This window comes from Macadamia integrifolia, chromosome 9 (genome assembly GCF_013358625.1).
Source record: "Macadamia integrifolia cultivar HAES 741 chromosome 9, SCU_Mint_v3, whole genome shotgun sequence".
Classification (NCBI taxonomy): domain Eukaryota; kingdom Viridiplantae; phylum Streptophyta; class Magnoliopsida; order Proteales; family Proteaceae; genus Macadamia; species Macadamia integrifolia.
In genome coordinates, this window is record NC_056565.1 from 672,394 (window position 1) to 697,689 (window position 25,296).

Genomic DNA, 25,296 nt, shown 5'->3' on the forward strand with positions numbered 1-25,296 from the left:
AAGAGGAAAAATTAGACAGAAATCAAAACTCCTTAATGATTTGGTTTCAATTCAATATGATAATGGACCATTATTAGTCTAAGTCAGTCAAAATCGAATTGAACTAAATTTATAACCAAATTCCTTTGAGGAACTTTCTCCCTTATTATATATAAGAGATGATTTCCTAAAAGATAGTGCGACTCTTACACCAGTGTGGAGGCCAATGGAAATACATATGAAAGTATCAACAATGATGAAATTTTTACTTTTCATAAAGGGTGGGATAGCCATTTCGTCCTCCCCTAAGATGCAAGAGTTACACTGTGTTTTAAGGTTCTTTTTTCATTATACTTCGAATATATTTTTATGGGGACAAATTAGGGAGAGAGTAAATCCTTTGGATACAAGGAAAGTCGTTGTAATGCAAAAACCTATTTTCTTTTCCTTAATAGGAATAATCTTCCTTTTAAAATAAAAGAGAGGATTTTATTGTGATTATTAAGTATGTAGAGGATAGAATCGTCAAGATGTATGTTGATATTTATAATTCAGAGTTTCTTACGACTCACCGTGTAAAAAGGCACGTTTAGTATACACCGTTCGTTTATTTATGACGTCGGCACCAACTTATACGGACAGCGTTCCTTTCCTTTTCTTCCTTTTTCATACTTCGGGTCCAAGAAAGAAAGAGAAAAGGAATTTTGATCCTAGTTAAAATAGGGGAGAGAAACAAGAAAATAAGTAGAAAGAGAGAAAGAGAAACAGAACAAAAGCTGCGTAGAAGATATTTTGGTTGGTCTTTGTGTCTGATGCGATCCTTCTGCAAGTATTTTAGGGTTCCTGCTACTTCGCTATCTTACAGGTTTCTTCTTCTCTTTCTCTGTTTCTTCTTTTTATTTTCTCTTGTGTCCTCTGTTTTGGTTTTCTACGAGTGTGAAGTTGTTTTCTTCGTCTTTCAACCTTTTCCAACGATCGTTTGAATTGCTGCTCTCTCTTTTATTCCTGTAGATCAAAGTTCTTACTTTTTCTGAATTTCAGTCTGTTTGCATTTGGTGTATTTTTTTGTCTAGATTTCGTTTATATGTATATTCTTCCCTTCCATCCCACCTGCACTTTCTGGGTTTGTTTTGCTTATATCCTTTTGTTTTTGTTTGTTTTGTGGTGGGGGTTTTGAGAAGAAATCCTGCATAGAGAAAAGAAATCTGTTATTATTGGGATTTGCGGATTATATTTACATCGACGTGGATGGTAGAAAAAGTTGGATCTTTTCGATTTGAAGATTGGTTTTGGGAGACGGATTGCTTTGGGGCTTGAAATTTCAAATTGTGGTTGTGGATCGGGGTTTCAGATTAGGGTTTACAAGAGACTTTGGAAAAGAAAAGGAGATCATTATCTAATTATGCGAACTTCGTGGGCGGATTCTGTCTCTGCAGCTGAGAATACAGCTGCTGGATCCTCTGCTAATAACGGAGTTGGTAGCACTTCACGTCCTGCAAGATCGTCCTATGTTCCTCCACATCTCCGTAACCGGCCATCATTGTCTGACCCTCCTGCTGCTCTTGCTCCTGCACCTGCTCCAGCTCCAGCTGCAGCATTTGCATCCAGTGGTTCTTCCTTTAGCAATGATCGACCTGGTTATAGTGCTGCTTTGGGTGGGAACCGTTGGGGTGGTCCAAGGTCTGATCTAGGGCGGCCTGGCTACAGCAGCGGTGGCCGCGTTGGTGGTGGTGGTGGTGGTGGTGGTGGTGGTGGTTGGAACAACAGTCGTGGTGGATGGGATCGTGGAAGGGAACGGGAGGTAAATCCTTTTGGAGAGGATGTCGACACCGAGCCAGCGTTTGCTGAGCAGGAGAACACTGGCATTAACTTTGATGCCTACGAAGATATTCCAGTGGAGACCAGTGGGGAGAATGTGCCACCACCTGTGAACACTTTTGCTGAGATTGACCTGGGCCAAGCTCTCAATCAAAATATACGGAGGTGCAAATATGTTAAACCAACCCCTGTGCAGCGACATGCCATTCCAATTTCCCTTGCGGGGAGGGACTTGATGGCTTGTGCACAGACTGGGTCTGGCAAGACAGCTGCTTTCTGCTTCCCAATTATCAGTGGAATTATGAATGGGCAGTTTTCTCAGAGACCACGTGGAGCACGTACAGTTTACCCACTTGCTCTTATTCTCTCACCCACAAGGGAGCTGTCTTGCCAGGTTCGTTTCTGATACCACTTTTTGCATCATATAATAAGGACGCCCATGCTAAATTTGAATTATCAAATCACATGACGTTATCTATATTCTTTTACTATGCAGATAAATGAGGAAGCTAAGAAATTTTCCTATCAAACTGGTGTCAGAGTGGTTGTTGCTTATGGAGGGGCACCCATTAACCAGCAGGTTTTGATTAACTTATGTTTGTCTTGGTTGTTTATTTTATATGAAACCTACATGCTTAATGATTGTTGATGGTGCTTGCCTGGTTTTTTCTTTGACATGAATTATGGAATAAATTAGTACACTATTCATGCACATTGTGGCCATGACTCTGTTTCTCTTATTCACATATTGTTGATACTTGATATGTATCTGTTTCAATGCTTCTTTGGTTACTTACCCACTTCAGTTAGCTACTTTTTCAAATTGCATCGTTAAAAATTATCGACCATAGTATTGTTTTTCAGGCTTTTGACAGTTACAATCTGGGGCTGTATCCATGTGGAGTTGGTGCTTCTTTGGATCTATAGAAAATGATTTTAATTGTTTTACAAATCCTCCTTTGAATGTGTAATGTTTTGTTTGTGAAATTCCATGTTTCTATACTACCCTTGGCTATGAAGGTGTTTTAATGTGCTTTTCCTTCATGTATTGTAACACACTCCCTTGTTCAGTGGAATGCTTAACGTTCCCCAAGGTTTACGGGTTCCATCTAGTTGTCATGGGGTTGTTCTTGTTCTTTTGGTGATAATCATTCAACATCTAATCAAATATCCATGATCTATAGAAAATGATGTTAATTGTTGTACAAATTCCCCTTTGAATGTGTAATGTTTTGTTTGTGGAATTCCATGTTTCTAAACTGTCCTTGGCTCTTGCAGTGGGATGAAGGTGTTTTAATGTGCTTTTCCTTCATGTATTGTAACACACTCCCTTATTCGGTGGAATTCTTAACGTTCCCCAAGGTTTGGGGTTCCATTTAGTTGTTATTTTGGTCATACCCATTCAACATCTAATCGAATCTCCATCTTTTGTTGGATGATTACTCTTTATACTGTGTACTGTGGTTAACATTGACTTTTAGGAAGTTATGCTTGGAAGTCAATCTGCAATTTGTTTTTATATAGCTTCCAATGTATACTCTAAATCTCTCTTTTTCTCCCTGTTAAGAAGTAATTAGTTGTTGGGCCAAGTTGTTACATAATCACGAAAGAGCTTTCGTCCCCTTTGGACGTGTAATGCACTGAATAGGAATTTTATAGCCCATGCAGAGATATTTAAAGGATAACTTAATCAATATGTGTGGATGGACTTGTTTTTATACACAAAATATGGTCTCCTAATGATTTGGTTGATAGTTTTTATTAGTTATGAACCATGGATCTAGATTGTGGCTTCAAAATATTATTACAAAGGGGTTATTTGTTTAGAAAACATTAATTATAAGGGTACACGTTCTATTCTTTTGGATACAGATGTTTTTCATGGGTCTGGCAATAAGTTCTGGAAACGTAATGTGTTAGATTTGATTACCAAAAAATACTGCAAAAGCAGTAGGAAATCCTGAGGACTAGGACTAGCTGGAAGTAGCAATTTACTGCCTAGATCGGTCCCAACAATTGATAACACATACCACAAGCTCCGAAGATCTGCATTGTAATTCAGAGAGTGAGATCGCTAAATGTTAGCAGCATTATTCTTATTGCTATAAACCCTAGACAGTTCTATCAGGCCCGGAAGAAAACCCTCTTTAACTCCAATTTTTTGACCCATTGAAAGAAAAAAAATTCCCAGATCTGGGCTTAATCTTTTTTGTTACTAAACAAATTGTATTCCCTTGAACTAATCAAGCATCAGTGATTGCTAATCCATGCAATGACAAAGAGATAAGAATTGGTGGCTTTCAAAAGTCTTTGCTTTATTGGGATGTTTAGCTAGCAATAAAGTGTTTTTTTTGCCATTAAGTTATTTAGGATAATAGCTTCCTAACTTATGATGACATTAGTAACTTTATTAATTTGGACCATATTTCCTATTTTCAAGAGAGACCGAGTTACAACTATCCCCCACCCCCAAAAAAGGGCACTAAGTTATGAATGAATAACTGCTAGCCACATGGATTCAAGTCTTGACATCCGCTTGGGGTTTTACTTTGCTATTCAATTCTTGTGCACTGTAAAAATTGAGAGAGAAGAAAGGTTTCATAGGATTCCTCATCACGTTGTTGAACTAGATATGTTAGTGATCTTGCATATATGAGGTAATAAGTCGTTAATAGTTTGAATAGCAACATTTGCAGCAGTATATGCTTGTGCTTTGTGTCTTTGGTACTTTGTCGTAGTTTATTACATCTTGTGGTACTGATTCTGAATGGTTGCTGCTTCTGCCAGGCTTGCTCCTCTCAGAAATTTATTTATCTTGATAATATAATGGGCTTAAGCTGTGGCTTTCTTTTTCGTGCCTGAATAATCATGGTACATTCACTATGTATAAATCTATGATGTACCATAACTGTTTGCTGACGAAGTATTATTATATTCGTTCAGCTGCGGGACTTGGAGAGGGGTGTTGATATTCTTGTGGCAACTCCTGGACGGTTAGTAGATTTGTTGGAGAGGGCTAGAGTGTCACTTCAGATGATCAGATATTTGGCTCTTGACGAGGCTGATCGAATGTTGGATATGGGTTTTGAACCACAAATTAGAAAGATTGTGGAACAAATGGACATGCCTCAACGAGGTGACAGACAGACAATGCTCTTCAGTGCTACTTTCCCCAAAGAAATACAGGTTTTTAGCTGTTTACAGAAATTAATGTTAGTTCTGGTTAATTGTCTCAGTTACTTTGTGATAATGTATCTGGGTTGTGTGCTTGTTGGAGTTAAATGAAGCTTATTACATTTGAATTACTTACTTAGTCCACAGATTCCCGGATTACCTGCTGGTAAAAATGTAGTGAACAGCGGAAACAATTCACTGGGAAAAATCTTGGATTTAATAACCTGAGGCATTTGTGCAAGAGGTTAGGTTCAATAAAGGGCAAACCAGTGTATGGAAGGTACCTCCGGCTGGTTTTCCATGGCTTTGGACACTTCCATGGTTCGTTCTTGGAAGGATACTCCCATGAGGGGGAAACTAAAATAAAAAGGAAAATTAATACGTAACTGGCAAAAGTTCTTGTTCATCGTCTAAGAAAATAGTTTACCCTGCAGAAAGTTCTTGTTCATATTCTATCTACTGTTGATGCTTGCAGTCTGGTGGGTTCTGGATTTAATGGTGGTTTTGTTATGGTTGGAATTAGCGTCTGATATTTCAGCTACATCTGTCAGTCATTTTTCTTTTATTTGTAATGCAGAGATTGGCCTCGGACTTTCTTTCCGGTTACATTTTCCTAGCTGTTGGAAGGGTTGGTTCAAGTACTGATTTGATTGTCCAAAGAGTTGAATTTGTTCAAGAGTCTGACAAGAGGAGCCACCTCATGGACCTTCTTCACGCACAGAGGGCGAATGGAACTCATGGCAAGGTAATATATGGATTGCTGCACAGCTAATTTCATGGGGGCTTTTATACTACCAAACCTCCCTCCAATTATATATGCCTTTTGGGGATGCATGGCTGTGCAGAAGCTCCTTGTATGGTGTCCACAGAATGAACAGGGAGAAATAGAAAGCATATCTTTATCTATTTCATTTCACCAATCCCAACCCCCGCCACCCCAAAAAAAAATAAAAATCAAAAATCAAAAAGGAAAAATCATGTCTTTTTTGCCACCAAAAGCAAGTGTATGAAGGCACTATATAGAGCTCCTTGTTCTTACTTTATCTTATTGTTCTTTTTGCAGCAATCTCTGACTCTAGTTTTTGTGGAGACAAAGAAAGGAGCCGATGCGTTGGAACACTGGTTATGTATGAATAGTTTCCCGGCAACTACTATTCATGGTGATAGAACACAGCAGGTACGTTGGAACTATTGTTTATGCTGTCTTTTACAGTACTGATATACCATTTATCAATTTCTGAACTGAGGATGTATGGAGTTGTTAGGTAGTTATTGTTATTTTCTCTTGTTTATGTTGCTTAGTTGTTCTGAGAATTTATTTGACTACGTTAGGTGATTGCATAAAACCAAGGTTTCTTAGGGAACATAGTTCTTAATTGGTATTTATGTGGGCATGTTAACAAATTTATGACTTGGCTTCGACGTCTTATTTGAAAGTGGACTGGCTGGATTAATTGGGCCTCAAACTACATCTTGCATCAGATTGCGGGTGGGTAGTGCCCATGGAAAATGGCATCTAGGGCCGAGGACCGGGTGACTTGCGGGATTGCGGAAGTACTAGTATTTTTACATATAAATGATTCTTGCTCTTCTTGTGATATCAATCTCGGGAATGTTGAATCAGTTGGGGTAAGCTTTTGCCTCTGGAGAAGGAAATGTGGCTTGTGTCAAAGATTTACCATTTTTAGTAGAGAGACCTAGTCACCACTCACCAAAACTAACCTTATTTTCTCTCTGGATAGATGACCAAAAAAAAAAAAAATTTGTTACTAGGAGAATTACCTCTTGGGGTACTTGGTTACAACTGGAATGGTGGTTGTCGAACCTAGTGAAATTGGTTTGGGCTTTGTGAATTGTGATTTTACACCATTCCCACCCCTCATCATCTCATCATCCCAGGCTTGATCCAATTGCCCACCAAATCTCTTGATCTCATGTGAATTTTTTCCCTTGTAAATTTTGAATTCTATACGATAGCAGCCAGCTCAAACTTGCCTGATGTGGATGTTGTGGTAAGTTTGTCTAGCAACAGAATACCTCTTACATACCCCCCCCCCCACCAAAGAGGGACATACAAACACTCAAGGAGAGGTGTGAGAATAAGTTAGAATTACCAAGATGGCCCTGATTTATGGAGATTGAACGTGCCCATTTAGTTGGATCTGTTTTCTTGTCACCTATAGAGATTAGAGACAGGAATCGTTTCATCTATATGCAGCAACTGCGTGCTCATAGGTTATGTAGATACCTTCAAGAGGTGGTGATGTGTTTATTCTATCTTCTGCAGGAAAGAGAGCAAGCATTGAGATCATTTAAGAGTGGTGTAACCCCAATTTTGGTGGCAACTGATGTGGCAGCACGTGGTCTTGATATACCTCATGTTGCGCATGTAGTCAACTTTGATCTTCCCAATGACATTGATGACTATGTCCATCGGATAGGACGGACAGGGCGAGCGGGTAAGACAGGTTTGGCCACTGCCTTTTTCAATGAAAACAATGGCTCGTTAGCTAGGCCATTAGCAGATCTGATGCAAGAATCGAACCAAGAAGTACCTGCGTGGCTCACTCGTTATGCATCCCGAGCTTCATATGGTGGTGGTAGGAATCGGCGTTCTGGTGGAGGCCGTTTTGGTGGGCGTGATTTCCGTAGAGATGCATCATTTAATAGAGGTGGGGGTGGTGGTACAGATTACTATGGTGGAGGCAACAGCAGTGGATATGGGGCCGCTCCTGGAGGTTACGGCGGTGGCGGCTATGCTAGTGCATGGGACTAGACATCTAGTATTTAGAGGACTTTTTTTTCTCAGAATATAGTTTTGACATGAGGTGCATACTTTTCTTAATTTATAGGTTTAAAGGGTAATTCTTTTGTCTCATCAGTGTTTCTGAAGTCCCCTTCTGGTTGTCCTGCTGTTGGAAGTTTTATATTTTTCTTAGGTAGAGGGGCTGTCCCTTCAATGAGTTCACGCCAGGAGAATTTGGGAGAGTTCTAAGTTGAGTGAGATTATGGTGGGGTTGATACTGAGAAACAACTAACAGGTTTAGGATTTTCTACGTCTCGTCACTTTTTTGTGGTCCTCTTAAATTTTGGGTGGGTCATGGGTTGCAGAATATGTAATGAGAGGGAGGGGATGCTCCAATTTTGGCCCTTTTTTCATGTGGCATGTTCTTTACAACCTGATTGGATGAGCGAGACTAGTGATTGACTGGTGATCATCTGGATTTGTATGGGATTTTCCATTTTCTTGCTCGTTGGGTCTTTTGCCCCTTTTTGCCTGGAGCCTGGAGGGGTCTCCAATCATTGTAATTTTCTGAGTGACTCAAATAAATTCAGAGCACTTCCAGAAAAAAGAAAAAAAAGTCTCATTCTCCTGGTGTTTTCTTTGCGTCAGATATGATAATCGGCTAAGACTCTAAATTAACCAGATGTGCGAGTGAGGCCATCCCAATCCTAATCAAATGATAAACATTTTATGTTCTAGTTTCATTTTTTTTTGGTGCTATACAGTTTCCTGCCACCCTTAACAAAATCCCCCATTCCCCTCCCCAGATATTAGAAAATAAAAAAGCCACAAACTTCTCTAGAGATGGGATTTGAATTCATTCGATCTATGCTCTTGGTGACCCCCACTTTGATTTCTATTGTAAGTTGGTGGTATAATATGTAATTGAGACCATTCAGGGTCACTCGGATTTCTGTACCTTGGCTCATTTGGGGAGGCTCCCCTATCCGATGGTATTCGGTTCTGTCAACTTCTCATTGAGTTTCGTTCATGTTCAAATCTAGGAAACCATTTGAGAAATGGGAGGGACAGCCTACCTGGTTAAAAGCAAGTACACCAACTAATGATCTTCAATCAGTTTATACAAGTTATGAAGTAGGGTTTTGTCACTGCATACCCAAACTCTCAAATTCATATCTGCTAGACTGCTACCCTCTTAATTAAACTTTAGAAGGTAATATACTTCAATTATCATCAATCTAGAAGCTTGCATCGACTCTGCTTCTTATAGCGGGATCTTAACCACTCCAATTAGAGTTCTTGAAATTTTGAATCTTGATGCTTCCCAGAAAAAAAATTTAATGTCACTCGATTTTGGCTTGAGGTTTGTGTTTGCAAAGACAAATAATACAAGCCCTTATTTTTTATTTTATTTTTGGTATGCAAGCCCTTATCAGTCATCCTGTTTTGAGGGTCTCAAAAAAAAGTTGTAACCACTAATGCTAATATGATGATATCTGTGCTTGAAGTCAACATACCGAGAAATTTCTTTAAGCGATGGAGATGTCACCTGTTTATTGCTCATTGATAGTCTTTCCTGTACCTTTGGCTCAACATGGTCAACGCAAACTTGGGAATTTATGAATTGAAATGCCAGAACATCCACCTATTTTCACCAACTTGTTCGACAAATGATGCTGCCTGATAATTTATCTCTGAGCATCGTTGTCTTTGTCTTTAAAAAATCTTTTGGTTCTTGCTTCTTGTCACTTGACATATTATAGAGTACTTGCTCAAGCTGATTCTCCTGTACAGCCTCTAAATTGAGAGGAAACCTGTATCAAACAAGTCAATTATTTGGAGCCAGTCATAAATGAAGATTGAACCGTCTTGTGCAAATGCAGGGTCCTTCCTTTTTTATTTTTTTATTTTTTTTATTCAATCATTTATATAGCATAATGGTTTTATGTGTAAAGGATTCATCAGAGTATTCTTGACAAGTGTTCTAAATTTCTTTAAAGAAAAAAGGAAAGAGTTCTGGGTTCTTTCTTTGTTCTTCTATATCTCCTGGCGAACTACAAATTCTAGCAATGCTCCTGTCCTATACATAATAAAGCTCCTTTCCATCTCGCTGATCAATTAAATGAATACACAACAGAACCATGAAACTGTGTTGATATTGAACAAGAAAATGCATGTATTAAGCCAACACTTGCCTAACATAGATAAGCAGCCAGTGTTTTTTTTTTTCTTCTAATAAGAACCCAAACAGAACAGAAAAATAAACATGATGAAAGAAAAGCATTTGTGATGATAATACAGGATAGGTTAAACCATATTTATATTAAGTATATTCCTCAGACAACTATGAGCAGCCAATACTTGAAAAGTTAAGGTGAACACAATGTAAGTGAATGCATTCAGATGGTAGAATTTTATTGGGGACCTGAGAAGAAGTTGGTTATCATATGTTGCTCAAATACCTAACTGCATATTATATACAATACTGGAACATCAGAGAGAGGCTCCTTTAAGGTTTAGTGGAAACCAAAAGCAGTTAAATCCTACCCAATAGATCCGGCATGGCTTAAATTCACCGCATATTCAACTTTCTAATTTAAACAAGACTAGCTTAAAGCAAATACTGTGACAGTAAACATCATGCCAGAAAGATGCAGCAAATCGATCTTCCTCATACTTATGCTTTGAGTAGCAATGTCATCATAGCTTGAAAGGTTGAGTTAATGAGGATTCCTGTAAAGAAGGTAGTAAAATACCCACTAGGCCAAAACATCAATTTAAGAATGCATTCTGCAGAAACCCTAATTACAAGGAGTTTGTCATCTGGAACCAGGGCAACCCCAAATGGTACCTCTATTGCTGTACCTGTTCAAATGATGATAGAAACATTGGAATTTTTCTTTTGCTAAATATGGTTTAAAATGGTATTACAACATCATACTAACCACAAAATATGGCTTCATAACATGTATATATTCACCTTTTTTCATAATTTAGCAATACCCTACAAATTGCATATGCAATTCCTATTGTGTAATTGTCCTCTTTTTCCCTTTTATATTTATAAAGATAACTGGTATTAATCAATTGGAAAGCCATGCCACTAAACATTCCAATTGTCATCATATGCCAATGTATTCCAGATCTTAACTAACATTCCAATTGTCATCATATGCCATTGTATTCCAGATCTTAGCTTGCAAATCAGATGTAGAAAAATAAATGAATCTTCCAACATATAAACAGCTTAGGAAGAAAAGAATCTATAGATTATATTCTATTAAGAAAACGCAAGACATGTAATAATTTAATGAAATTCCCGTAATAGAAATTACATTTTGCATCTCTTATTAACATTTTAATTTATTCTAATTGATGACATTCCCATTTCCATTCATATAAGAAACTAAACCAATCAAAGAATATAGAAGTCAAAAGGAATAAAAGCTCCATCAGCTAAAGTACATGAAAAGAAGACAGTAATTAATTAGCAGACAATAAATTCATTCAAATCCATGAATATGAAACTTAAGAATCACAACTTAAATGCAGCTTTCAAAGATTTGCAACTCATTCATGCATCCTTGTATGTACAGAAGATACACTGGCATGCTAATCCTTACCACAGGAACAAGCTGTCCTCATGAAATATTTTCAGATAATTGTGCTAATCATCCTCACAATCCTCTGAGATGTCCTCCTCATAGCATTCATCGCTTGTCTCAACACCTTCCTCCTCTGGGTCTGATTCTTCGATTGCAACCTCTTCCCCATTAATCTGACCCTCCTTTTCTGGTATCAAGTTCACACCTGTAGCCCGATAGAGCACCCCAGTCCTCATGACATGGGAATACTTGTCCCTAATTCGGGCAAGGGGATGTGGGTCTGCTAACTTCCCCCTCCTATACCCTTCTTTTAGTGCCACAGTCGTAGTTTTACATTTCAAAGAGAGATAAAATATCCCTGGGTATCTTGTAAAAATCCGTGTAAACCTATGGGGTAGATTCAGTTCCTCTCTCAAAGGCCTCAAGTAGTTCCTCTTAGTCTTCTTGTGAATAGTCAAGCTCAAAAGCTCATGCAAAACCCCGACAACCCGTTTCTCCATAAGATCACTATTTGGGTCGATCTGTGAAGAGTCCTCGTATGGTGAAATGTAAGGCAGCTTCTGACAATCTTCCATCCAAGCCTTCACCTTGTTCTGTGCGCCGTATCCCCTTGGGAAACTCATTGGGAATGCCAACGCTGTTTTACCCCTCTTAAATTGCCGATACGCATCACTCAATTCGGCATTCTCATTGCTCTTTTGCAATGCGGACAACGCATATTCGTCTCTCCATTGCGCAAGGCTCAAACACGAAAGACCGGTCTGCGACTTAAGGATACGAAAATGATCTGGGTATTTGGGAACTATAGTGGTGGCGAAACTGTCAGGCAAACCCAGATCCCATTTCCAATGGAGGAGCGATCTGAAGGGAATGGCCTTGCTTTTGAACATCATTAAAAGCCTAGAGAGCCTTTCGACCGTATGGATCTCTTGGGCTTGGTGTATACTCTCTTCTTGGGTGTCCAACAGCAGAGCTGTGTCGGTAAGGCGAAAGCAAGGGAGGCTGGCATAGCGGGAGTGAGGAAATTCATGGAAGAGAGTTGGGTACCTGCGGATGAAGCGGAGGACGGGAACGGTAAGGCCGAGGTGCTTCTGCCATTCGGAGAGAGACCTGGCGGTGATGAAACCTGTGGGGGATCGTTTGATTGCGTCTTTGAGGAGAGAAGCAGCTTTGAGATCGGTCTCTCTGTCTATGATATGATCGAGGCCTCTGTTTTTCACCCATTTCAGTCTCACCTTCACCAGTCCCCGCCATTGGAGCTGTTGGTGAAGGTGAAGCTTGCCAATCTCACGGGCGAGGGCTGAACCAAGATTCGGTAGAAAAGAGAGAGCTGCACTTGTCAGGCTCATGTGGGCTGAAGCCTGAGCCGCTTGCTCCGTGTTCTTTCTCTTATAAATCTTCCTCTCATACGGTTTCTTACATTCGGTAGAAAACCTATGTCCACTGATTGCCCTGGACAACTTTCTAGTGTTTGTTCAAATTCAAGAAATTTATATACCTTCTTTAAAACAATTGGGCAATAGGCACATGCGAACTAGGAACATCTATAGAAGCATTATTTTCTATTTCAAGGGGTAAGTTGGTTATTTCAATTTTCATGTGTTTGGGCACAAGGGTCACATTCCTCGGAGAAAATATTTCTTATATGTGAATGCAGATATGTGAGAAACCAACTTATGCGTTGATATATCGAATTTGAAAAGAAATAAATATACAAAGAGATAAGAAGATGAAACATTGGTCTCACCCATGATATAATTTTCTTTTGTTTGTTATCTTTCAAAGTAGGAAAAAGAATTTAAGAACTAATTATTTTACATGTACCAGAGTCATGAATTAATATGAAACATATAATGCTAACTATTATATGTTCTATAATTATTTTTGTGTTTGAAACAATGGATATCAACTATATACATAGTTGCATAAATACACCAGATCTATTATTATGATCTATTCCACATTTTCTTATCACTAAGAGCACCCATCACCTTTGTTGGAGTATAGCCATCAGACTTTAAAAGAGTTTTGATGTTGTTGGAGCATCTAACCCAAAGCCTCAAGGCATTAGATGAAAAGGGATTCACAAGTATACGAACGCACCAAGACCTATAGAACCGATGTTGAACTATAATTCTATGACTCCCAACATCTCAATTCTAAGCCATGCTGGGCCTAGTAAACAATGTTGACAATTCCAGCCTTTTATTTAAAAAAAAAAAAAGAAGAAAGGGACAATTCTAGCCCGAACCCTAGCAATCAAGTATGGATCATAATCAAAATTGGGATCAACTGATTTTGTCGATTCCAACCCTTTCCTCAAAACATGCTACTAAAAAGCTCTTCCTCTACCCCTACCCTTTGTTAAAATTTGGGTCAATACTAATTAATTTTGGTTGATCATGAGATGAAAAACTTGTCGATAGCATGGTGTTATGAATCGATGTCAGATTGGCCGTATCGGCCTATTCGTATTAGTATTGACTGACCTATATCAATACTTGATCTATATAGATTAGTTGATACAATATTTATTTGATGAAAATTTGATGTTTTAATCCGAAATCGGGTTTATGCGAGATTGGTTTCGATTACCATTACTGATAACTAAATCTATGGTCGATAGCAAAACGATTGCCACAACCTCTGCTAATCTATCTCTTTTCTCCCCCATGTGAAATGATTTGTATGGGTAGAGGAGAGAGAGACTGTAGGGGGTGCTCATGGAGATTGTTCTCCCATAGAAAATATCTCCCTCGAAGAATATAGCTTTTTTATTTGCGCACCAGATCGCTAGTGCACCAACCCCTCCAGTATACATCAGATGGCTGACAACATTGCGACACGCACTCCAAATGTTTTACAACCGTCCGATGTACGTTGGAGATACTGACGAATTTAGAGGATCTTGTTCCACACAAATCTAGCTGGTAGCATCTATGTAGGACGAAATACCTTATATCCATGGTAGATTAATTCTGATTTTGTTTTTCTCCCAACCCCACCTTAAAGGAGTTTTTTTTTTTTTTCAAACCACTTTAACGAGTTGACTGGTAAATATTAGTTTTTTAACTCTGATCTTATGTTCTTATTGTCTAGTAGATATGAAAACCATTGGGGAAGGAAAATGGGTCCAGCTGTAATCTTCAGTCCCAGGGAGACACGGATGGAAGAGAAGGGTCACACTGCCCTCACGTTTTGATGCTGTTGTTTGTTGCTGTTACTGTTGTTTATTGTTTGTTTGTATTGGAAGAGATATAGACAAAGCTTTCCGTTTGTGGCTTTTGTTTTTAGGCAGATTCACCGATTGAAGCACGAGAAGCTCGATCCAAGACTCCTGAGCTTCTATAACCCCTTTGCTGATTCTGGATTTCGAAGGCAGTTTGTAGATGAACTTGCTCTTCTGAGATGGAGGCCGTTCAAACATCTTCGAATGCGGAAAGAAGGGTCCGAATTCAAGCTCCATTGGTAAGCTTACTCCACTATCCCAGTATTATTGTCATTCGTTACTTTCTTATGTAATCCATTCACCTTCCTAAGGTACCCAGATGAAATTGTGGTTGAATTTGCAACCTTTGACGAAAGCTTTGAAATTTGATGTACTTGAATATTTGAAGATCTACTGGGTTTTTGCTTTCCCTTTGATTTTGCTTGACGTTTTCTGGTTTTGGGTTTCAAATCTAGGGATACTTTGGGTTTCAAACCCAGGGATGTGGAGGTGTGCGAGCGCTACATTTTCTTGTGGATGCCCTGCAAACCTAGGATGTAGGTGTTGGAGGGTGGGGTTGTGGAATTCTCTTTAAATCAAATGATGGACAGAGTGGATATTGGATCTGCTGGTCTTGGAAGAATGGTGGGTTCGGTTTTACTGCTTTTGCTGTAGGAGATGAGTTTAGTCGGCTCGGTGGTTTAAGTGCTAAGTATGGGGCTACCGGTGTTTCTAAGTTTGATGGCAGTACTTTGCTTGAGGGTTGGGGCTTGGGGGTGGGAGTGGGGGTGAGGGTTAGGTGGGAAGTAGTAACATTAGAGTAGTGTCTGTTTGAGACAAGGATCCCATTCGTGCTTTAGCCCTGTCCTTCACCTATTTAGGTGGATATAATATTCACTTATGTAATGAATTTATTGTCCTACCGTGTTGTATGTTTGGCTGTAGTTTTCTCATTTGTTTCAGGCATAAGTATCTACAGGCGACCCTGTGGTATATTTGGCTATAGGTTTCTCACTTGTCATAGGCGTGAGAACCTGCTCGGTTTGGTTCTCATACTACTATTTCAAGCCTAGTTTTTGTTTTCTGATTGATGCTTTTGGTGCCTGCTCCTCTTGAAAGACCTTCTGGCTATAACCCCCTTTCTTGCTTTTTTTTTTTCCGATCGGTATTCTACTTACTGTTCCTCTTGTTTGTACCTACTGCATTGTACCTCTGTTGATGTATCTTTGAATTCTTCGGGGGTTCTTACTTCTTAGGACAGTTGAACATCAACTATTGGATTTCATTTATGTTTTCATATTCACTATCATCATGACCATGATCAGAACTCTACTAGGATATCAGTTAGGGACTGTAAAAACGATTCTGATGCCATATTGATGGAGGCTGGGATCAAACAGCCTGGGGTTCCATTTATTTCACCTTAGAATATTTTCCTGGAAGATTATTACTGTTTATAACTTATTTTATATTTTCTTTTTATTTTTTTGTTTTTGGTTTGACATGACAAGGAAGCATGTTTAGGCTTTGTTGAGGCAAATAATCCGGCCATTTGCTAGGGTTGGAGTCCTCCATGGGTGCCAAGTATATCAATGTCCAAGTCTCCAAGATACTGCCACTTCTTCTTTGGGAAACAACATCCTAAAATTTAAAATGGAAGTGGTTTCCAACCTTCTAATTTTCCTTTCACAAAATATTTGTCCCCTTGATCCATATAAATTTTGTACAAGTTATTCATGTAATTCAATAATATAGGGTGGTAGATCCAAGTTGATGCGGATCCGGATTCCAATAGACTGAAATCGGTTCGCTTAGGGCCCACTTAAACACCCAATAAAACAAAGGCAACACCCAATAACAATTGTATTGAAATAAAGCTTCAACTAAATGGCAGACTTGTAATTAAGCTGAAGTTATGAAGGGGTGGCAGAATTGTAAATAACCAGATTAGTTAATGAGCTATTTGGGAGATAGGACTTAAAGGGAATTAATGATTATTTGATGGGATAAACTAGGAAGTAAAATAAGAATAGGGATATGAGAGAATTAAAACAAATATAAGGGTAATATAGGAAATCAAGATAAGAGGGAATAATCACCATAAACTCACGATTAGATCATCTTCTTCCTAGGACCAAAACAGGGGCGGAAGAGATGGGAGGATTTAGATCGGTAGAGCTTCATCAAGAGAGCTCGGTTTGGGCTGAAACTTCAATCAAAGGGTCGCAACAGCAAGTGTACTATGAATCCAGCACCAGAAATCTCCGATAGTCTAGAGCAAGTATTTTCGAGCTTGCAACTAGGTCTGGCGGTGACAAAACTATCTGAATCTGATTTTGATTTCTCACCAGCAGGACCAAGCTTGGGAGGAGATCTTCTAGGGTTTGTGTCGCCTAGGAGGTAGCAACCTTCGGTCCAAATCTCATAGCCAACCGGTAAGAGACAAGGGTTCAACAAGCTGCCCTTTGGTGCTTGGTATTACCATCCGAGAGAGAAGATGAACAGTATTCAACAGTTGAAAAAAAAAAAAAAAAGGAAATAAAGAAGAAAGTAAGGGAGATGAAGAAGAAGAACTAAAGAGGAAAATAGGAGAGGGAAAAGAAGAGATTAGAAGGTTTCAAAGAGGGAGAAAAAGGGGTCGGCAGCCATGGTTTCAAAACCAAAAAAAAGATTCAACCAAATTTCTATTCATCAAGTCTAACCACTGAGTTCATCCATTACATGACTAATATAAAGAAGAAAAATCAAACAATTAATGGAAACTACTTGAAAATGGAAACTATTCTAAAATTAGAAGCTAGCTAATTTCATAGGAAATTATTTCTAAAAACAAAATCAAATCAAATCAAAAGATTTTTTTTCTAAGTCGATCGTGCAACTGCATCACAAGTATCTCAACTTATGGTGTTTTCATTTTTTACCTTAAAATATGGAAGCCTGCGTGTACTGGTGTTGGGAGAATATGATATGTTGGTATTCATTTTGTACATAGAAAGTGAACTAGGTGCAGGTGGAGTCAGGTTGACTAAGACCTGAGCCCTATAAAGTGCCATTACTCAGTGCTGGTCCCGCCTATGCAAGGCCTTTAGGAGGGGGAGAGTTTGGAGTCGGTCCTAACGTTTGAAATTTTCTTACAAAGTGAAGAAAAAAAATTATGTAGAGGCACCCCCATCTATGTGGCAATACATTGTCCTCAAATAAAGGCTCTTAAAAAGGAACTAACTGAAAATTTACCACTCCAACCCCTATTCCACACTGTCACATCCCTCCCCTCCTTAATGTTTTGGCCCTTCCAACACTTGCTCGATATACACCTCCCTACCCATCTCCCATCATCAAAATTCCTCCTGAAATAGAAGTCTAAATCCTCCCTCCCACCCCCCACCCCCCGCAAAAAAAAAAAAAAATCCATATGATCTTCTATTTATGCATTCATGTTCCATGCAATGCCAAATGTGTCTCCTTTAACATTCCATCCCCCATCGAAGAATTATGTCAAAATTTCATTCTCTTCCCCTCGCCAACCGTGAATTTGACTTCCTTTTTGAACTTCTCATTAACCTTCTAGAATGCCCTTCCACGCTCCTTGCCCATAAGATGTGTTCACTTCCCTAATCTCCCACTCCCTTTCCAACAATCCAAACTTAGCAATGATCACATCCTTCATAAAGCACCATCCTCCACCCATCTTCATAACGATTTCCCTAACGAAACTGCATAGACTATACTTGTCTACTTTCCTACAGATAATTTCCAGCTATGATTTGATCAGCTGGGGGCCTGATGCAACAATAAGGTTGCTCCATTGTGACCTCGTGGTCATGAGTTCGAGTCAGGAAACATTCTCTTCGTGAAGCAGGGGTAAGACAACATACATTATGCCCCTCCTAAGACCCCATAGTGGCAGAAGCCTCGTGCACTGGGTTAAGCCCTTTTTTTTATTTGATCAGCTGGTGATTTTAGTGTCTATCATATTTGGTGGTAGGCAGTGATGCGGTAAAAATTGACCGGATGACCTTCCCTGCAGTTCCTGATGCTTTGGCCGACCTGCACAGAAGAGAGGACAGGGGAGAGCCAGGTTGACCCGACGGGGGACTCTCCTATGCCTAAGTTAGATCTTTCCACAGCAGATGCTCAAGAGAGCTTTTCTAGTAAAAGGAGTGAGTGATCGATCCCCCATGATGGAGGCTTACCTTGGTATTTATAGGCTGCTGATGGAGAGAGGAGGGGAGTTTGTGGAGAGTTCGGCTCAGGCGTAGAGTCCTTGAGGGGAGTGGCTCTGTGATTCTGGGAATATTCCGGGTTCCAGGGAATATTCTGGGAATATTTTCCATTGATCTCGGAGGTGTAAGTCGTGAGAGGGGTGGACGCCTCTGATGACGTGTAGTGGATAGAGTCCTGCCCCCGTGATCAGGGATTACGTTCCTTGAATGTAGGAGTGGACGAGAGCACATTTCTGGGTGCCTTACTTGACTGTGCAGGGCCGAGGTGACAGCACGACCTGATGGAGGGCCGAGGTGGCAGCACGGCCTGATGGAGGGCCGAGGTGGTAGCACGGCCTGATGGGATGCCGAGGTGGTAGCACGGCCTGATGGAGGGCCGAGGTGGTAGCACGGCCTGATGGAGGGCCGAGGTTGCTGCACAGCACGAGAGGCCGAGGTGGTGGGTCAGTCTTTTATCCAGGTTTGGATACACGCTTCGGTCGTGCTGAGGAAGGGGACATATTTTGCCTCATCACTAGCCCCCCACTCTAGTATTTTGGATCGATCTGCTAGAGCATTTAATTCGATCTTGACTTTCGTACGGCGTCGTTGTCCAGTTTCGGATCGATCTGCTCGCGCTGATCCCCCTCCCTGGGCAACTTGCGCATCTGGCCTGGTTTGCTGGGGTCCTTGTGGAGGGGTCTCTGCTGGGACATTCTCCTCCTCTGCCATTGGTGGTGAATGGGGACGTCCAAGTGGTAATTCGTGGGTGGATCTTACTTGTGTTGTTGTAGAAGAAACGACCTTCTCACTCAATTGCATTAGTCCAAGGTGACTTTTTGTAACAGTTTCCCACGGTCGACGCCAATCTGATGCGGTAAAAATTGACCAGATGACCTTCCATGCAGCTCCAGGTGATTTGGCTGACCTGCACAGAAGAGAGGACAGGGGAGAGCCGGGTTGACCCGACGGGGGACTCTCCGATGCCTTAGTCAGATCTTTCCACAGCAGATGCTCAAGAGAGCTTTTCCAGTAAAAGGAGTGAGTGATCGATCCCCCATGATGGAGGCTTACTTTGGTATTTATAGGCTGCTGATGGAGAGGAGGGGAGTTTGTGGAGAGTCCGGTTCAGGCGTAGAGTCCTTGAGGGGAGTGGCTCTGTGATTCTGGGAATATTTCCTATTGATCTCGGAGGTGCAAGTCGTGAGAGGGGTGGACGCCTCTGATGACGTGTAGTGGATAGAGTTTGCCCCGTGATCAGGGATTATGTTCCTTGAATGTAGGAGTGGACGAGAGCAAGTTTCTGAGGTGACTGGTAGCATGGCCTGATGGAGGGCTGAGGTGGTAGCATGACTTGATGGAGGGCCGAGGTGGCAGCATGGCCTGATTGAGAGCCGAGGTAGTAGCACGACCTAATGGAGGGCCGAGGCAGTAGCACGGCATGATGAGATACCGAGGTAGCAGCCCCGCCTGATGGAGGGCCGAGGTGGTAGCACGGCCTGATGGAGGGCCGAGGTGGCTGCACGGCACGAGGAGAGGCCGAGGTGGTGGGTCAGTCAGTCAGTCTTCTGTCCAGGTTTGCATACACGCTTCAGCCATGCTGAGGAAGGGGACATATTTTGCCTCATCACTAGCCCCCGGCTCTAGCAGTTCGGATCGATCTGCTAGAGCATTTAATTCGATCTCGACTTTCGTACGGCGTCGCGGTCCAGTTTCGGATCGATCTGCTCGCGCTGATCCCCCTCTCCTTGGGCAACTTGCACATCTGGCTTGGTTTGCTGGGGTCCTTGTGGAGGGGTCTCTGCTGGGACATTCTCTTGCTCTGCCATTGGTGGTGAATGGGGACGTCCAAGTGGTAACTCGCGGGTGGATTTTACTCGTGTTGTCATAGAAGAAACGACCTTCTTACTCCTTAATTGCATTGGTCCAAGGTGACTTTTTGTAACTGTTTCCCACGGACGGCGCCAATTTGATGTGGTAAAAATTGACCAGATGCTCTTCCCTACAGTTCCTAGTGCTTTGGCCGACTTGCACAGAAGAGAGGACAGGGGAGAGCCGGGCTGACCCGACTGGGGACTCTAGCAGATGCTCAAGAGAGTTTTTCCAGTAAAAGGAGTGAGTGATCGATCCCCCATGATGGAGGCTTACCTTGGTATTTATAGGCTGCTGATGGAGAGAGGAGGGGAGTTTGTGGAGAGTCTGGTTCAGGCGTAGAGTCCTTGAGGGAGTGGCTCTGTGATTCTAAGAATATTCCGGGTTCCAAGGAATATTCTGGTAATATTCCCCATTGATCTAGGAGGTGCAAGTCGTGAGAGGCGTGGACGCCTCTGATGACGTGTAGTGGATAAAGTTTTGCCCCCGTGATCAGGGATTACGTTCCTTGAATGTAGGAGTGGACGAGAGCACGTTTCTGGGTGCCTTACTTGACTGTGCCGAGCCGAGGTGATAGGTCAGCCGAGGTGACTGGTAGTATGGCTTGATGGAGGGCCAAGGTGACAGCACGACTTGATGGAGGGCTGAGGTGGTAGCACGGCCTGATGGAGGGCTGAGGTGGCAGCATGACCTGATTGAGGGCTGAGGTCGCAGCACGGCCTGATGGAGGGCCGAGGCAGTAGCATGGCCTGATGAGATACTGAGGTGGCAGCCCGGCCTGATAGAGGGCCGAGGTGGTAGCACGGCCTGATGGGATGCCGAGGTGGAAGCACGGCCTGATGGAGGGCCGAGGTGGCAACACGGCCTGATGGAGGGCCGAGGTAGCTGCACGGCACGAGGAGAGGCCGAGGTGGTGGGTCAGTCCTCTGTCCAGGTTTGCATACACACTTCAGCCGTGGTGAGGAAGGGGACATATTTTGCCTCATCAGGCAGTAATGAACAAGCTCAAAGGAGTGCATTCTCTGAGTGTTGCACTTGAATGAGGACTGAGGAGTTGAGTGGTTGGGAGGTTGGGGGGAGAGAGAGTTTGTGAGAGGAATTTCCTTTTATAATTTAACCGAGGTATTTTTTTTCATGAAAACGTATACTAAACAGTCAAAAGGTCATTTGTACTTTACAGATGGATAGCCTTATTGCTTTAGCTGTCACATTCATGCTCGTCTCTTATAGATTTCATAATACACTTCTATATTCCTCCCAATTTATTTAGATCCCCCATAGAAGTTAGTGACTTGAACCCCACTGGCTTCCCCACCTCCCACCTCTAATCAACATCTCAGCCAATATTTTAAAAATTGAACCTGGTAAAAGGGGATCATTGCAGTCTGACTGGGGGGAGGGGGTTGATGATGCTGGTTAACCTGGTGAATTCAGACAACTTAAAAAAATGAGGAGGTCATATATAAAGTTAAATTATGACACATATATATATACATATTTCTATATCCATATCTATCTATATGTATGTACATGTGTAGGTGTTAAGTAGATTTGATTCGTTGCTTTTGTGGATGGCTTGACCAGTTGGGTGGGTTAATAGTCCAATAACTTCGGATGCATATCCAGCTTTGAACTCTGCTTTCTGACCAAACTGTTTGGAGAACTGCTTCCCATTCATAAATGGGATTTTAAGAAATTGAGTCATACAATACAATGAATCCACTTTACTGATTCAAACTTCTAGGTTCTATTTACGGGCAGCATAAATGACTTGCTTCTTCAATTTTATGTATTTTTGCCACTTTCCTGTAATAGATTGTGGTTCTGTTCACCCCCCCCCACCCCCCCCCCCCCAACATCCAGAAAAAAAAAAGAGAGAGAGAGAAAGAAAAAGAAATGTTTCTTACCGTGGAATTCATTGCAGGTTGAATCTGTTTCGTGCTATTGTAGAGTAGATGCAGGCTTAAAAACAGTTGCTGGGGCAAGGAGATTTGTCCCAGGATCAAAAATTTGTATACAGCCTGATATCAAGACTCATGCACACAAAAGCAAGAACTCCCGAAGGGACAGGAGCAGAGTCCAGCCTCCCCTTTTGCCTGGTCTTCCTGATGATCTCGCCATTGCGTGTCTCATCCGGGTTCCACGTGTTGAGCATAGAAAGCTTCGTCTGGTCTGCAAGAGATGGTATAAGCTTCTTGCTGGTAACTTCTTTTACTCACTGAGGAAGAACCTGGGAATGGCAGAGGAGTGGGTGTATGTTATCAAACGAGACCGTGATGGAAAGATATCATGGCATGCTTTTGATCCTACCTACCAGATATGGCAGCCACTTCCCCCTGTTCCTCCGGAGTATTCTGAGGCCCTTGGATTTGGGTGTGCAGTTCTGAACGGTTGCCATCTCTATTTATTTGGAGGCAAAAATCCACTTAAAGGATCTATGAGAAGGGTCATTTTCTATAGTGCCCGGACAAACAAATGGCATTGGGCGCCAGATATGCTTCGAAAACGCCATTTCTTTGGTTCTTGTGTCATTAATAACTGCCTATATGTGGCTGGTGGAGAATGTGAAGGGATCCAAAGAACACTGCGGTCAGCTGAGGTTTATGATCCTAACAGGAACAGGTGGAGTTTCGTTGCTGATATGAGCACTGCGATGGTGCCCTTCATTGGTGTTGTTTATAATGGGAAGTGGTTCCTAAAAGGGCTTGGTTCTCATCGCCAGGTCATGAGTGAAGCCTACAGTCCTGAAACCAATAGTTGGGTCCTAGTTAGTGATGGGATGGTTGCAGGTTGGCGCAACCCGAGCATCTCTTTGAATGGGCAGTTGTATGCATTGGACTGCAGGGATGGGTGTAAGCTACGTGTCTATGATGGGTCCACGGATTCATGGAATAGGTTCATAGACAGTAAGCTCCATCTTGGAAGCTCACGGGTCTTGGAGGCTGCTGCACTTGTCCCCTTGAATGGGAAGCTTTGCATTATTCGCAACAACATGAGCATCAGCCTGGTTGATGTTTCGAGCCCTGATAAACATGTGGAGAGTAACCCTCATCTTTGGGAGACTATTGCAGGGAAAGGTCACTTTAGGACTCTTGTCTCTAACTTATGGTCCAGTATTGCTGGGCGAGGTGGTTTGAAGAGTCACATTGTGCACTGTCAGGTGCTTCAGGCATAAACCCTGGTGGAAGGCTTCCCAGGAATCTGCAACTCCCTTAGAAAGTTTCTTCGATACCATTACTTTGTCACCATGAGGTTTTTGCATTGAAATATATTCATTAGCAACAGTGCATCAGTTAGCAGCTGTATGCTCCTTCCTGGCATGGTGTATTCATTTTGTGGAGATTGAATCATCAGTTTGTGTTTTGAAAATGAATGAGGATGCTCAATTTTGGATGGGTGTCTTGCCTTTGTTTCAGTCTTGGTAGAAAGATGGTGAATACAGCAGCCAAGTGTAGATGAAAAGCAAGAGATGATAGTTTAGAGGGTCTTTTTAACCTAGCACTCCTTTCAGACTGTGGAAAGGGTCTGGTGAAGAGATGGTTAGAAGCCATTTTGAGATATTTTTTTGGGGGTGGGGGTGGGGGTGGGTTCCAAAACAACATGCAAGAGCCATTGCACTTTGCAACTTGTGGCTTTGATGTGTGTGTGTGTTTTTTTTTTTTTTGGGGGGGGGGTATACCATAGTATTATGTACTCTTGCAGAATGTTTTGTGAATACAACGGGATATAGAGATCAGCTAATGAAATCGTATACGTATATACATTTGGGGGGCTTCAATCAATTTTAATTGCCAGACCTTAACATGTTATTTGCATGCTTTTCCTGTTGGACTTTTGTCTGATTTTCCACCGCATCATATCATTGGTCGCCTAGGTGGAAGTCCTGATCAGAAGGAATGTCATGTGTCAACTAAATTGGAATGTGTCGTGTTGAACTATATGCTTAAAGAATGCTTGCGGTTTTCTATTTTTAACTCATAATAACTTAGAAGAAAGAATGCTACCTTCAGTGTGTAACAGCACTAGGACACAGCGGGTGCAAAAAGATCGTGCTATCCTGCGCTGAAGATGAATAATTCTCTGCTGCTAAGGAAGGGAGTACTATATGAACTGTTAGATGGATCAGATGGATAGCAGAAAATTGAGAGAGAGAGAGAGAGAGAGAGAGAGAGAGAGAGAGAGAGAGAGAGAGAGAGAGAGAGAGGCTATAGTTTTGGCGTGTAAGACCTTCAATCCTCGACTTTCAAAAGCAATACACTGTCTGGGAATGAAGAAGGAATGATCCCCTAATAATTGCCTATGTTTCATGAATATAGGATCAGCCACCTATGTTTCATCTCTTGATTCTGAAAAGGGAGAGGAAGAAAATAAACAACCCTGTACCTTATCTCATGGCCCCGCTTAATGAATCAATTAGACCAAATAAAGATTGAAAACCGATAATTCCTATCATGTACTTTTTCTGTATCCATTTGAATGGTAAAAACAATCCCTAGGCACTAGTTAGACCGAAAGCCTGGAGACTCGTCGTTAGCCAAAAAAAAAAAAAAAAAAAAAAGATCCCCACTGATTCATCCTTGTGCAGGGGCCGTGCTAATCATAACTGTAACAATAAAATTTTTTGGATGTTCCCATAGGGACCATCCAACTGTTGGGCTATCTTCTGGACCTAAGACAAACGGCTTAGTTATT

The 25,296-nt window shown here is 41.5% G+C and overlaps 3 protein-coding genes and 1 non-coding gene across 5 annotated transcripts; 2 read left to right on the forward strand and 2 right to left on the reverse strand.

Moving 5' to 3' along the window:
- Nucleotides 1-658: 658 nt before the first annotated feature.
- Nucleotides 659-8,337, forward strand: LOC122088539 (DEAD-box ATP-dependent RNA helicase 11-like). The gene is made up of 7 exons (XM_042657835.1): nt 659-844; nt 1,161-2,191; nt 2,294-2,377; nt 4,741-4,983; nt 5,549-5,716; nt 6,035-6,148; nt 7,259-8,337. The coding sequence occupies exons 2-7, from the start codon at nt 1,382-1,384 to the stop codon at nt 7,745-7,747; spliced, it is 1,908 nt and encodes a 635-aa protein (XP_042513769.1). The 5' UTR covers nt 659-844; nt 1,161-1,381; the 3' UTR covers nt 7,748-8,337.
- Nucleotides 8,338-9,113: 776 nt separating this feature from the next.
- On the reverse strand, nt 9,114-12,795 carry LOC122088540 (protein WHAT'S THIS FACTOR 9, mitochondrial-like). Of its 2 annotated transcripts, none has more exons than XM_042657836.1 (2): nt 11,341-12,795; nt 9,114-9,531 (listed from the first exon to the last, which is right to left on the reverse strand). In XM_042657836.1, exon 1 carries the CDS (start codon nt 12,669-12,671, stop codon nt 11,385-11,387), a length of 1,287 nt encoding a protein of 428 aa, XP_042513770.1. In that variant the 5' UTR covers nt 12,672-12,795; the 3' UTR covers nt 9,114-9,531; nt 11,341-11,384. The 2 variants fall into 2 exon arrangements, with proteins under 2 accessions (XP_042513770.1, XP_042513771.1); XM_042657837.1 differs by lacking the exon at nt 9,114-9,531 and adding an exon at nt 10,177-10,582.
- Nucleotides 12,796-14,403: 1,608 nt separating this feature from the next.
- On the forward strand, nt 14,404-23,997 carry LOC122090010 (F-box/kelch-repeat protein At1g55270-like). The gene is made up of 2 exons (XM_042659826.1): nt 14,404-14,790; nt 22,529-23,997. The coding sequence occupies exons 1-2, from the start codon at nt 14,731-14,733 to the stop codon at nt 23,777-23,779; spliced, it is 1,311 nt and encodes a 436-aa protein (XP_042515760.1). The 5' UTR covers nt 14,404-14,730; the 3' UTR covers nt 23,780-23,997.
- A 1,151-nt stretch (nt 23,998-25,148) lies between these two features.
- LOC122090210 lies at nt 25,149-25,246 on the reverse strand. Its single transcript, XR_006143452.1, has one exon. It is a non-coding gene; the product is annotated as a U6 spliceosomal RNA (small nuclear RNA).
- Between the last annotated feature and the right edge of the window lie 50 nt (nt 25,247-25,296).

Excerpts from the sequence above, each read along its gene's own strand:
- LOC122088539 (XM_042657835.1), top strand. The coding sequence starts at position 1,382 with ATGCGAACTTCGTGGGCGGATTCTGTCTCTGCAGCTGAGAATACAGCT. Across the intron at positions 2,378-4,740 it reads GGGCACCCATTAACCAGCAG|CTGCGGGACTTGGAGAGGGG; the intron begins GTTTTGATTAAC and ends ATATTCGTTCAG. Across the intron at positions 4,984-5,548 it reads CTTTCCCCAAAGAAATACAG|AGATTGGCCTCGGACTTTCT; the intron begins GTTTTTAGCTGT and ends TTTGTAATGCAG.
- LOC122088540 (XM_042657836.1), bottom strand. The coding sequence starts at position 12,671 with ATGAGCCTGACAAGTGCAGCTCTCTCTTTTCTACCGAATCTTGGTTCA.
- LOC122090010 (XM_042659826.1), top strand. The coding sequence starts at position 14,731 with ATGGAGGCCGTTCAAACATCTTCGAATGCGGAAAGAAGGGTCCGAATT. Across the intron at positions 14,791-22,528 it reads TCCGAATTCAAGCTCCATTG|GTTGAATCTGTTTCGTGCTA; the intron begins GTAAGCTTACTC and ends AATTCATTGCAG.